The 14,025-nt window shown below is 38.7% G+C and overlaps 1 protein-coding gene across 3 annotated transcripts in view; it reads right to left on the bottom strand.

Moving 5' to 3' along the window:
* nfatc4.S (nuclear factor of activated T cells 4 S homeolog) overlaps nucleotides 1-14,025 on the bottom strand; it is a 39,894-nt gene that overhangs the window by 14,605 nt on the left and 11,264 nt on the right. For 2 of the 3 annotated variants that reach the window (XM_018243951.2, XM_041580204.1), the window contains exons 2-3: nucleotides 11,913-12,984; nucleotides 11,540-11,702 (exon numbers count right to left, since the gene is read on the bottom strand). In XM_018243951.2, coding sequence (XP_018099440.1) covers nucleotides 11,540-11,702; nucleotides 11,913-12,984 — 1,235 coding nt within the window. Of the gene's footprint in view, nucleotides 1-11,539; nucleotides 11,703-11,912; nucleotides 12,988-14,025 lie in introns of all 3 variants that reach the window. The other variant, XM_018243950.2, reaches the window with a different exon arrangement.

Below are 14,025 nucleotides of genomic sequence, written 5' to 3'. Positions count from 1 at the left end.
TATAAGCCTTGTTGACAATATATTTCACCAGGGTATTCTTATTCACCCCACTGCTTGAATTTGTCAGTTTTCAAAGTGAACGGAATGTTAGTTTGGATACTCAACCTACAGTTTAAAACATGTTTATGAACAGTTACTCTGTTATGAATGTAACAGGACTACATGTAGCTGGCAAGGCCTTTACTCAAGGGGGCTGCACCAACTTTTCCAGCTCTCCAACAGTTACTAGGGGTGGCAAAAAGACTGAAAGCCAGTGTTGGACTGGGATGCCAGGGGCCCACCAGAAAACCTTAGACTGTGGGCCCACTTTCCAAACTCTTATTCCGCCTCTCCTCACTCAACCTCTTTATTCTCCTAGTCTTTTATATCTACTTACTATATTCTTCCATTATTAAGCATTTGTCCCATAAATAAATAGGGAATGACCATGAAATAGGCTAAATGGTTAGAAGCAAGAGGGCCGACTGACACCTGGGCCCACCGGGAGTTTTCCTGGTATCCCGGTGGGCCAGTCCGACACTGCTGAAAGCCGCCTCAGGTGGCAATATGACCAGGATCAACCTTGCCTTTTCTGTAGAAATTAGACATGTCACTAAATAAAGCAATGTATCAAGGCAGACTTTATGGAATAGCTTCTGACAGGTGTAGCAAGGACAGACCGCATTTACTGCATTAACACAACTGCAATTATGAAAATTTCACTCATTAGTAGATTGACTCATTTAAAGAGACTGCCTTTTAATAAGTGAAAGTCATAATCTAATTTATTATGCCATCCTAAAATATGTGTGCTCTTATATATCAGTGCAACGAAACACTCAACCAGTCAGTTCCAAACATAGGAAAAACTGCCAGTTCCAGTACATTTATTTCCTGGAATGTTGTCCTACACACATGTACGTACCACAGATCATCACATAGACATTCTGATATCCAACCACATAAATTTATAAATGTACAGAACTGGGGCAAGTGGGTATACATAATTTATAATTATTTACTTTGTACTGTATCTCTACCTCACAGAGACACACACAAACTTCAGACACAAAATGCAGTTCTGTGCTCATATGGAAGATAAACTGCCAAGCATAGCTCCAGGCCTCTATTAAAAGCTCAGAATGTGTTTATATGGAAGGAGGGGAGGGACTGGGCTGCTTTCACTGCATACTTCCTACTCCTTTGTGTCTCTACCATTCCGATATCTCTGTCCCAGATTCTTTATAAATCTTCTTTTGCCTTTTTTGTACTCTTAATGATCAGTTCATCCTTGATTAAACTGCAGGGCCTCTGGTAGGGTGAAGGTAATAGGACAGGGAACAGGCACAAGAAGAAAGGACAGTCACGGGTACAAGGGACTATAAATGTCCCTCCAGGACACAGTTTTATAAAGTAGGAGCGTGGGAAAGAAAAGAGGAGATGGAAACAGCTGGGAATCATCTAGTCACACAGTGATCGAAGCATCAATGTGACATCTCCTTGGTTGAAATACAGTTATCTAGCTGGCCGCCATGCAACCCTCACTGTCTGATGTGGCTTCTTAGCCCTCTCTTTGCTTTATGGCATCCAGCTGACCAGAAGTTTTATTTTTTTATTTTTTTTAGAGAAGAACATCTGCCCATACCATCAAATAAACAGCACACGTAGAAACAAGAATGTGCCTAAAAAAAAATTCTCCATTCTACCCCCTACCCTTTAAAATCCTAGTTATTTTTTTTGTTATTTTCATTTTTAGGTCTGTGTAATTGCCTCAACGCCTTAACATATGAATTCTTCTTTTAATGTTTTAGTGAGTTTACTGGGAGTTTATTCCATGTGTTTATAACTTTTAAAGTAAAGCAGTGCTTTTTTATGTTACACATCAGTCTTCCTCAATTTATTGCAAAACTGTCAGCCTTTTCTATATTTCTGTCATAACATAATTTGTGCAGATGATCGCATAATATGCTAAAACCGGGTATAATGTACTGCCCTACACATCATGAAAAATAGGCGTGTTGTGTAGGTATGTGCATATTTAACTAAATGTTAAGTAAAAGCAGGCGCAGACACTAATTTCTGGCCATAAGAATAAGATCACTAAAATTCTTCTGTGCAGTTGGTCATTTTTTCAAGTAGAGTTTTTTTTAGGGACAAAAAGTCCAAACCAGGGACTTATACAGGAAATCAGGGGCAAATAATAGCTATGTTTAGAAAATTATTATTGCAAGTTGACAAATGAGTGGAATTGGGCATGATTTGACCATCCATGCTCTGGGCCAAATGGTAGTGAGTCAATGGCAGTAGACTGGTGCTTAAAGAGGACTGATGGATGAGGAACTCATAAAGATTCACTTCTTGAGCCCAAAAAGCTGCAGTCTTGGTCTAGAGGGACTGAGGAAGCAGCTTTTGTCAATCTTGCATCAATCTTGGAATAATTTGTTGTACAGTGAGAAGTTTGTCACAGCAGGGACTCTTTCTGACACAGTCATTTTTTTCACCATTGCAGGGATTTTGATGTAGCAAAGCCAGGAGTTTGGGCAGGCATCATTTGCAGAAAACAGACTATGAAATATTAAATGTAATGGTGTAATTTAATGAAAACCATTTTGCCATTGCACAAATGAAATACAGTTTTTGGGAATCAAGGCACATGTCACCTTAAGAAATAATTCCAAATCCTATTTTATAATGTTAGTCAAGGAAAATAAACGTCACTTACACTATAAGCATTGTTTAAATATTGTTTTTTTAGTCTTGGAATTCACAATCACATTATGCAGGCAGGTGCCATTTTGTGGACATGTTTCTTAATATTATAGTAAGTATATTAAGTTTGGATGATGCCAAATCTTGTTTATTTGCCAGAATGGGGCATCTGATGTACATGCCCATGCACTGGCCACATAATAAGATTGTGAGGAGAGAGGGGACGGGATCAGGTCAGTGACACCTAGGAATTGCAGAAAGGAAAGTGAAAGTAAATGCCTGCCCCACCTATGTGATTGACAGCTGAGACTTTTAAGTTTTCTTGTGTGTGGGTGACAGGTCCCTTTTAAAATATTTAGCTACCTTAAAGGTTAAAAATAACATTATTTTTGCACAAAGAATTTTCCACCATTATGGAGGGATTAAAAATGTCTACTGTGAAATATTACCCTCACCCCAGACCCCCAATGAGCAGATCCTAAGAAGGGTGCAACTAATTATAATTGTACAATGCATGCAATGCTAAATTGCAGCATAACCATCTTCTAGAATACAAGGAGAACCATTTTAATATTCCCTGACTTTAACCAACTGATGTTGTTGGCAAAAACACCTAATTACATCATATGCAATTTCCTGCCAATTATTTTTTTGTACTAACCTCTTACTATACCACAATGAAAAGGATGCCAAAAATGTCAACGCTAGTTTTTTAAGAACAAAATTATTAATATAACTGGAGTAAATTATTGTGCTGCAGTTTATTCATATCATACCATTACAAAAGGGGAGCTAGGGGCAACAGAGGCGGAGCAATTCTGTGTAGGGTGTGTGTGAAAAGACATCTTTATTGAAGTTAAATGCCTAAGTACAAGTTACACAGGTAAAATTGGTAATTAAGACAAGTGTGTTTAATATGCAGCTTTTGGTATTTTAATTATCATGTGGTTATAAAGAGCCAACATATTCTAATGGCCAGTACAACAGAAAGGTCTCTACATGATATGATGATATATATAATGATATATATCTATATCTATATATATATATATAAACATCCACAAACCAGTGCACTCTTAACCCAATAGCCAACCGCCTGGGTGCCGGTCAAAGAAAGATAGTATCCATACAAAAAAGCGTGCGGCTTTTTTGTATGGATATATATATATATATATATATATATATATATATATATGTGTATATATATATATATATATATATATATATATATATGTATATATATATATATATATATACAGTGCTACGCAATATGTTGGCGCTATATAAATACATGTTAATAATAATAATAATAATATTTAAATATATATATATATATATATATATATATATATATATATATATATATACATATAAATGATGAAGGATGAGCACACTCATTTTATCAAGATCCCCAGGTGGGACCGAAATGTCGAATTCAATGCTGTGTTATAAATAAACACCTCGTTCACAAGATTTAAATGAGTGTGCTGATCCTTCATCATTCTGCATTTAACACATTGATCGTGCACCTCATTCCTCATAAGGAATTGTGTGCGGACACCACCACTGTTATACTTTTTTGTGATACAATGGGTGTTTATTGGACACCATGGGGTTGTGCTTATATTACTACAGTTAACTCATTATGTGCATGTGGGCAGAACCTATGCCTATGACCTTAAATAGGATGTGATGTCATTGTAACCATTTATGTTTGAAAAAGAAGCGGGAGCTTCAAAACATTGCATATTCTTGCTTGGTAAAAACCTTTTTGTTACATTAAGCAAGTTGTCTGGACTTTTTTTGTTCGATATATAATTTGTCCATGTTTTGGACTAAGTCACGGACTGGGATCACACTCCACTCCACTTTGTACAAAAATATATATATATATATATATATATATATATATATATATATATATATAGCAAGAAAAAAACTAGCACTCTCAGGTCTTAGCATTGAGTATAAAAGTCAACGTTTCGGCAAACACTCAAGCCTTTCTTGGTAGTTTATGTGTTACTTGAACAGTTAAAGGAACAGTAACACCAAAAAATTTAAGTGTTTTAAAGTAATGAAAATATCATGTACTGTTTCCCTGCACTGGTAAAACTGATGTTTGCTTCAGAAACACTACTATAGTTCATATAAACAAGCTGCTGTGGAGTAATGGCGGAAATTGAAAAACGGCTATATGGCACAGGTTAACTAATGGATAACAGATAACACCATTAGACAGACAGAGCTTATCTGCTATCTGCTGTGTAACCTGAGCTTTTTCTCCTTTAAATGGCTGCCCCCATTGCTACACAGCAGCTTATTTATATAAACAATAGTAGTGTTTCTTAAGCAAACACAGCAGTTTTACCAGTGCAGGGCAACACTGCATTATATTTTCATTACTTTATAACACTTTTATTTTTTGACGTTACTGTTCCTTTAAGACAGAAAACTGTGACTTTTGAGATCTATAATGCACTTTTTGCAAAAGTTGTAATCAAATTTGTCATGACTATTATGGTTTTTAAACATGCAATTTAATTAAGTATGCTCCACATTCTTTTTGTACATGAATATAACACCATTGCTGCAAAAATAAATGTAGTTAAGGAAAATGGTGCTGTTTTTGGGACACCTCTACCAGTGCATTTATTTTAAGTCCCGCTGATAGATAAATATGGTTAGTGGCCCTCCAGGCTCACCTGTGAATTCACAATGCAACATGGCATGGAGAGTTTTATCCCTAATATCTATTGAGGGCAGACTGGGAGGGAAAGTCAAGAGCCCTAAATAGGCACCAAGCTGCATCAACCCCACCCGGATTCTAGCCCAGTTGCCTGGTTGGCTAAAGGCCAACAATAAGGCCCTTTATTCACATGGAATTAAGACATGCACATTTTGGAGTAGTATATGTGATAATAATATCTGAGCTATGAAACAAATCATCCATAAAGTGATTAATTAGTTAAAGCAACAAAGTATGAAAGCACCCTGCAGATGGGCAGAGATATTTGCTGTGGATGCTCTCTCTAGTTAAAATAGAAACATATGGACAAGGTTCATAAACAACAGGATGAACCAGAAACCATTTCACAGTCAGTGATGAAAACAACTCCATACAATGGCATCTTTCTAGCTGCCAGAAGCAAAATATTAATAGCCTTTACAGTGCTTTAGTCCTTCAGCCAGCCAATTTTGGAAACTAACCTGAAGCCCTTATATACAGTATATATAATAATCGGTGTATATGTCCCTATGATGTCCCTGTATTAAAGTTAGTATCATTAGCAGAATTCCAGATGGTGTGACTAGATCTGTACAATGACACAGAGCACTTCTGTGAGCACTGTCATAGCTGTGATTCCCCCAGAGAAAATAGCTGCTATCAACACATCCCATATTGCATTGGCCTGAACTGTTTCCTTGCCAAGCTTTAGCAACAGCTGTGATACTGAAAGCTGCCTATGCCTGAGCTTGGTCACTACTTGTATGTGATAGTACAGCCACCTTGTACAAAAAAAAAGGTATTGCAAACTGAGAACTGCAAGAACAGGCAGACTCCATATGCACATGCTCTCTATGGGTTGAGTTTTTGAAATGGTTATGGTTGAATGTAATAATAATCTGTAACGGAAAATATATTTGCAATGTGAAAAGCTATGCTTTTGCGTGAACAAATTTTCCTTTGTGTGAATTTAATATATGTTTTGCTACCCTGGAAATTGTTTAGCAACCTCTAAACCGACAGTGGAAGAAGATTTGCGAATTTTCTGCAGCAAGTGTAATAAAAGTTCGTACTGAGAAAGTTATGTTTGCCCCAAAAGATTACAACACCTTCAAGCACTTCTTAAAAGTGTGCAATTAACATTTACAATGCAATAACTGTTTAAGGAAGAATATTTAATTGCCAAATGGAATTTTTTTTTCTTCTTATTTGTGAAAACTGGTTTTCTCTTTGCGACTTTTATTACATTCCCCCATAAGTGCTTTAGCACTAGCATCTGGGGTCATAGTAAATCACCCACCTTTCAATCTTAGTCATAAACATGACAGGACTGCTGCCGAAGTGTAGGGACAGTGTTGCCATCCTTTAGAAAAGTCTGAGCCCTAAAGTGGCCCTGTAGGTACCTAGTATAAGTCTAATGGAGTCAATACACAAACCTAGGTATAACTAATGAGGGCTACAGGAGGAGTTAATAAACAAAATAATTAAGGACATTGGTGTCTGTATATTCCCAGTGAAGAGGTCAAAATACAGCCATATATGAAAACCACCACCACATATAAAGAGCCAGAAATGAATTACAGGACACTACACAAACAAAAAAGTGGATATGTTAAATAAAACACTTTCTTATTATGGTAATGTATAATACTATTATTTCCCTTTTCTTTCTGTTTAGAGTAACATATTGCTTTCCTGTAACATTTTCACTTATTTGTTTTTCAGCCCATCCCTCCCCCACTAAAAAAAGGAAATGGTTTAGATATTTCATGGGCCTTCAAGCATGACAGGCAGTATTGCACAAGACATGATAAATACACATGGCTTAAATGCACAACAATACTGTATTTACACACACAGATACTTGCATGTAGCTTACTGCTCTAGCACTTGAGTCAGGGGTCTTACTACTTACACCCCTAAGATTTGTAGTCTTTTAAGAAAAAAGCTCAGTATTTTTTTTTTTTTAAAGTAACAGCATTATAAAAAAAGTAAAAAAAAAAGAAAGAATGGGGGAGGCACATGGGCGCAGCTGACCAGGGAAGATGCACCTGTAAAAGCTCCGCTCCCAGCCCGCTCTAATAAGCAATAATTAGTGGAGTAACCTGCCCGGATCGCAGCATTGAAGCAGCGGGCATGGCACAATGGGACCCCCGTCCGGGAAAAAAAAGCAGCAGCCACAAACGCCGCCATGTTTCAGTGCCACGTGGTGGAGAACTCACAGCTGCCATCTTTGTCCCCTTGAGCAGAGCACAGCTCCGACGTAGCAGGTGAGCAATGCAGACACGCAAGCAGCGTTACAAGCAGGACAGAAACTGTTTAAAACTGAGCTCACAGCAGCAGTAAACAAGTTTGCATGCCACATTCTAGATAGGGGACAGAGTAGATCAGTTAGCGAACAAGGCGGACTCCCATGCAACGGCCCTACAGGAGGATCACAAGCAGCTGACTCAACACCTGGCCCAAATACTGTAGCCTGAAAACACAATAGAAGATCTAGAAATTAGATTGCAAAGGGGCAATTTAAGAGCAAGGGGAGTCCCAGAAACAGTGACTGATATAAGTATCTAGCTTAATGAAGGAGGTATTACTTCAGCTTCTCCCAGACTTGCCATCGGAACACCTCCACATAGAAAGGATCCACCGGGCTCTGGGGCGACCCTGAAACCCTAACTTCCCAAGAGACATTGTCTTAAATGAGAACTAAACCCTAAAAATAAATATGGCTATAAATGCCATATTTTATATACTGAACTGATTGCATCAGCCTAAAGTTTCAGCTTGTTAATAGCAGCAATGATCCAGGACTTCAAACTTGTCACAGTGGGTCACCATCTTGGAAAGTGCCTGCGACACTCACATGCTCAGTGGGCTCTGAGCAGCTGTTGAGAAGCTAAGCTTAGGGCTCGTCACAAATGATCAAGTGGAAAATGAGGTTGGTCTGTAATATAAGATGATGCTACAGGGCTGATTATTACATTCTGATGCTAATTGCACTGGTTTCTGTGCTGCCATGTAGTAATCACAATCAGCCTTAAATTGTGACATTTCTATTCTATGTGTACTGTATATTGTGTACTGTATATTGTGAGTGGGTCCCTTAGCTCAGTAAGTTACAGCAGCACAGAGCATGTGCAGTGAATCATCAGAAAAGAAGATGGGGAGCTACTGGGACATCTTTGGAGACAAAAATCTTTACTGCTAAAGGACTGTGGTTGCATTGGGCTGGTACAGAAGCACAAACTATAATGTACAACATTTCTAGTTTACTTCTTTAGTTTAACTTTAGTTCTCCTTTAAAATTACACCATGTAGAGGTTAAAGACTATGCACTACGAGCGGCGCGCACAACCAATAAGGACAATTTGCCATATAGACTACAGCTATATGCTGAGGTCGCACCAACAACTCTGCAAAGGAGAAGGCTTATGAAGCCGGGCACCACTCTCCTGATACAGCAAAAAGTGAGATACCGAAGGAGATTCCCGTTCTCCCTGATATTCACTTGGGAAGGACGGCAACACACCATTACTACAAAAGAGGCAGGACTGATGCTCCTAGAAAGCTTTAGGACCAACCCCCGATGGAAAACCGCTCACCATCTAATTTGCCTCTACCAGACCCGGATTCCACCTGAATAAAGACAACAATGGAGAGTCCAATGTACAGTCCTCGCAATAACACCATATTTAAACATCAAAAAGCAGGAAAGGGACATTGCTGACCCACGAGAGCTCCCTTGTTATACCCCCCACCAGAAGGAGAACACAACTAAAGAGAGATTTAAAATACAATCCCAGCTAGAAACAGAACTAGCCAACCTAGAGCAAATCAATAGAGCATCTCTTTCAATTGACAAAAGGAGAAAAATAGAGGAAATAAGACAAAAGATAAAAGTATGCCAAATATAAAAAGCAGAGAAGGCAATTCGTAGGACCAAATATACCTTATATAAATATGCAAATAAACCTGACAAAATGCTAGCAAACCTACTCAAGACTGACAGAAACAACAATAAAATTCATAAGATCAGGTTAAATAATGGTCAGCTATCCACCAATCCAGATAAAAAATAGAAACATTTACAAAATGTTACAAACAATTATATTCAACTAAAGAGAAACCTAAAGAGCTAGACTACTACCTAAAAAAATATTCCCCAGGACCCCTCACCCCAGAGATAGTTAATGGATAAAGATGTAACATATGAGGAAATAGAGGAAGCAATTAAGAGGCTAAAATTAGGCAAAGCATCAGGGCCAGGTGGCTTTACCTCACTCTATTATAACCACTCACTCTATTATAACCACTAACCTCAACACAACTCATGCAGAAATATAAGCCACCCCACAGGCATATAGGACTACACAACTATTAAACTATGCAAGAAGGAAAGCTAAGTGCTGCGAACATAATACCATAACAACATCTAACTTTGAAACAATATGCAGGTAGATGCCACTGGCTCCAGGTGCAATGAGCTTTACATACAAAATACTTAATCAAAAGCTACCTAACAACGCTAAACTGGACTACATGCTCAAGAGGGAAAGAGATCTGGGGTTAACTTTAACAACAAACTATGGTCCCAGCGTAGCCTAATAGCCAACCGAGGAAGTACCTGTGTCACTAACAGGAAAATATTGATAAAAGTGATACATAGAACTTAACTGGTTCTGGCTCGGCTAAATAAAATATACCCCTCATGCGATCCACACTGCTTCAGAGGATGCAATGAAGAAGGCACAATGCTCCACATATGGTGGAATTTCAAAATAGCTTCTGCTTTTTGGGACTCTGTATGCCACTAGCTGTCAAAAGTACTACACACTCCAGTCAAGAAAGAACCCCTGGTCATACTGCTAGGGTGGAAACGTCATAAATCTACAAACTCAGCACATAGGCTATGACAGCATATTCTAATGGCGGCTAGACTTATCATTGCAAGCCACTGGAAAAAAGCCACCCTCCCCCTGACAACGCTGAAAGCCAAAATAATCAATATAGCAACCAACAAAAAAACGTATCTATATGCTACAAAATGACATGGAAGCATATGACAAAATTTGGCTTCCCTGGCTAGCCCATAAAAATGTTCCACTGCTCTTCCCCGCCACTACTGCAGGATTGGTGAATTGGAGGTGTGCGGTAGGAATCTAAAATCATTGAATCTAAAACCACTGCTCTTCCCCGCCATGCATGAATAAGTCCCTCGTTCAATCAGTGTGAACCCGATGTTAGAATACACATTGATATATATACTCCTAGCTAGACAAAACGAGAATTAAACCCAGCTACCGCTTTATCAGAGGCGATCCTGGCCTCTCCGCCGCCTGAAGCAGCAGCAGTTGCTGCTGCCCCCCCTCCCCCGGAAATTCGCTCTTAAAGTACCAGGAGCAGCATTTTTGCTGCCCCTGGTACCTAGTGGGGCGCTGCCGCCTGAGGCAACAGCCTCAACTCACCTCATTGGCGAAGCACCCCTGCGCTTTATAATGTTCTATTTTTGAATTTAGCCTTTTTTGTTTCTTTTCTCTTTTTTCTTGACTTTTTTCCTCTTACTCCAAGTCTCCATTTAGCAATATTCTGTGATGTAATAGGTACAGAAAAATTTATTTTCTTAACATACTTTTTGTGGAGCTTGATTTCCATGTAAAAGACATTTCAGTTTAAAAAAAAAGAAAGAAAGAATGACAGCTGACTGTGTATATACAACATTCATTTTTTGCATGTTCTCCATCCATTTTTTTGCATGTTCTCAATTCATTTTAGAACATTTGGATATGCTAATACCACAGATGTCTCTGAGTGCCACTGTCATAACTACCAAGGAAGTTTCTTCTGCAGTATGTGGGTTTGTAAGATCTTTGGTAACCTGCAGGTTTGTGCTCTGGAGGAGCTTTGTGGAGCCGCAAGTATCTGTTGCAGAGGGATTACTGGTCACTCACTATTAAGTACAGAGCGGGCCCAAAAAAATGTTTATGGAAGGGGTCTGGGCCCTGAAGTTATGGTAGCTCTGGGTGCATTAGAAAGCAATAAAGTGTTATCCTGGTAATCCTTTGTGTGCATTAATTAAATTATATAAAGCTTTTTATACACATTTACAAAATTAAACAACATTATTTTTACCTTAACTACGGGATGTCCCCCTGGAGAAGCCTTCACAGCTCCCCTACTTCCCTCTGTTTCATAATGAGCGCGGTGATGGGTTCGTGGTTGCATCTCTACCCTCAGCTCCAAACCTTCAAATTGGCTAGGCAGAGGCCAATCCAAAGGGGGAAGAGAGGAGGACCTAAGAGAGAGAATCAGATGTCAGGTATTTGCATCCTTCTCTGAAGACACAAAGTTGTAAGTGAATTATTATTTCATAATGATTTAGCCAACAATGTATGGGATGTATTCTATACATTTTATAAGATTACACTGTTCACCTTCTGTCCAGAACACACAATAGCCAATTTCTTATCTTAACATTTATCCACACTCATTAACACTTAATTACCTGAATATTGGACTTTGCCCTCCAACCCTAGCTTTTGACCATGCCAAAGCTGAAGGAACAGCTAGATAATCCATTCCTGCATTTTCTTTCCTGTTTTGATGGAAGACACCAGTGGCCTCCTCGGATAACAATGTTCCTGGAGGAGAGGATTTTACAGGACTTGTAGATTCCTCAGGTCTAACTGGGGCCACAGTCTGTTCTGCTGAGGTTCTCCTGGCCTTTTGTGGGATGTTATCTCCTCTCTCAGTAGATGGGGTTGGCATTGGTTGCTGGTTATCACAAGGCTTAGGCGAAACATCTCTTTCTATTGCATTATTATCTTCACCAACACTGCCCCTTCGAGAGTGGGCTGGCGAAGTAGACCCAGTTAGTTGCATAACCTCTTCATTAGAATTTGAATATCTCCTTTTTCCACAGGGAGATGTAGGTCTGGACACCTGGGCATGTGGGTATGGCAAGAGCAACTCTTCTCGTGGTGTAGGTGAGGGTCCTGAAACAGAACCTATTGACCAAAAATCATCACTTTGCCCACCCCATGGTTTTGGAGAACCCCTTGGAGATCCAAGTGGAGAAGCCAAAGTGAAACGTGAGGCAGCCTCATTTAGTTCTCTCTCAACCTCCTCACACATCTGTCCCAGAGAATCACAAGATGAGGCTTCAGAGGACAAAAAACTCCATGAAGAATGGCTACTTGCTGGACTTGGGCTCAAGAAGGATTCACGGTAACCAAATGGATCTGGAGGAAGGAAAAGCTGATCCCGAGGGGGTCTATCATCCCAAATGTCTCTCCTGCCTTGCTCCTCTGATTCCCCATCACTGTTTCCTGGGGAGTCACTAGTAATGCGTATACTGGGACACTCTATAAAACGTGACCCCCCTAGAGGAATAAAACGTGATGGCTGGCTGACATATGTCCCATTGAGATCTTGTTCAGAGGCGCGTCTTGGAGGTGGAGAGTGCATGCCAGCCCTAGATATACATCCAAGTCCCCCTCCATCTCCTCCAGCATTAAGGGTTACTGTAGAGTCAGAGGTAATGTCATGGCTTAAGGAAGGCTCATCAGATTCTTGATCTGCTGTGAAACAAAGGGGAAATATTTCTGAATGCCTGTTAACCATTTATGACAAATCAGTGTTTTTTGACACACAAGAATAATCAGCAAGCAATTAATCATAATGAGGCTTAAGGGACATCGGCAGTGAGGTTCAACAACCTAAACACTGTACAAAATAACTGTTCCTTCAAGCTCCTTACGGGAGGGAATCTGACCATATATAGACAAATTCCGTAGGCTTCAAATGGGACTAAAGTCATTCCACAAAAACTATGGGAAAACTTAGCCATTAGGTTTTCTGCCCTCACTGATCAATTGTGATAAAATGCAATCCTAGTTTTATAAACAATCTCCTATAAACACAGTGCAATGTATTTTAACGTCCCACTGGAGTTCTAAAGTTGTTGTGAGACAAAAAAACTAATAAAGCCTAAATATATCTTGAAAAATGGAGAACTATGTATAAAAATCATAAATTCTGTTTACAGATAAATATATAAATCCAGAAAGCTCCAAATTGTAGGAAGGCCAAGTCAGTTTTAAACAATTCTAATTTTAAAAAAGTATTTTCTTTTTTTTCTCTGTAATAAAGAAATACTATAGTATCATGTACTTGATCCTAACTAAGCTGCATGGATCATATTGATGGCAAATAAGTCCTCTTTGGTTTATTTCATGTTTAAATTATATTTGTTAATGTTAAGGTATGGTGATCCAAATGATGGGAAAAAATCCCTATCCAAAAAAAACTCAGGTCCCAATCATTGTACAGAATAAATCCCATACCTCTATAGGTGAATATTACAAAACTCTTTCATATATGAGCAGCTATAACTTTATTATTATAGATATTACTAATGCAATAATATTAGTATTTCTATATACATTTTTAATATATTTCACAGTTAAGTACTACAAAATAAATAATATAGATATGACTTAACAAGAGTTAAAGGAACAGTAACACCAACTGTCCTAAAGTAATGAAAACATAATAGATTGTTATGCTGTGAAGCCATGGAGGCAGCCATTCAAAGCTGAAAAAAGGAGAAAAGGCAC

This window comes from Xenopus laevis, chromosome 1S, assembly GCF_017654675.1.
Source record: "Xenopus laevis strain J_2021 chromosome 1S, Xenopus_laevis_v10.1, whole genome shotgun sequence".
NCBI classification, from domain to species: domain Eukaryota; kingdom Metazoa; phylum Chordata; class Amphibia; order Anura; family Pipidae; genus Xenopus; species Xenopus laevis.
The sequence above is the reverse complement of the archived record's forward strand: the minus strand, read 5'-3'. Positions and strand labels throughout refer to the sequence as shown.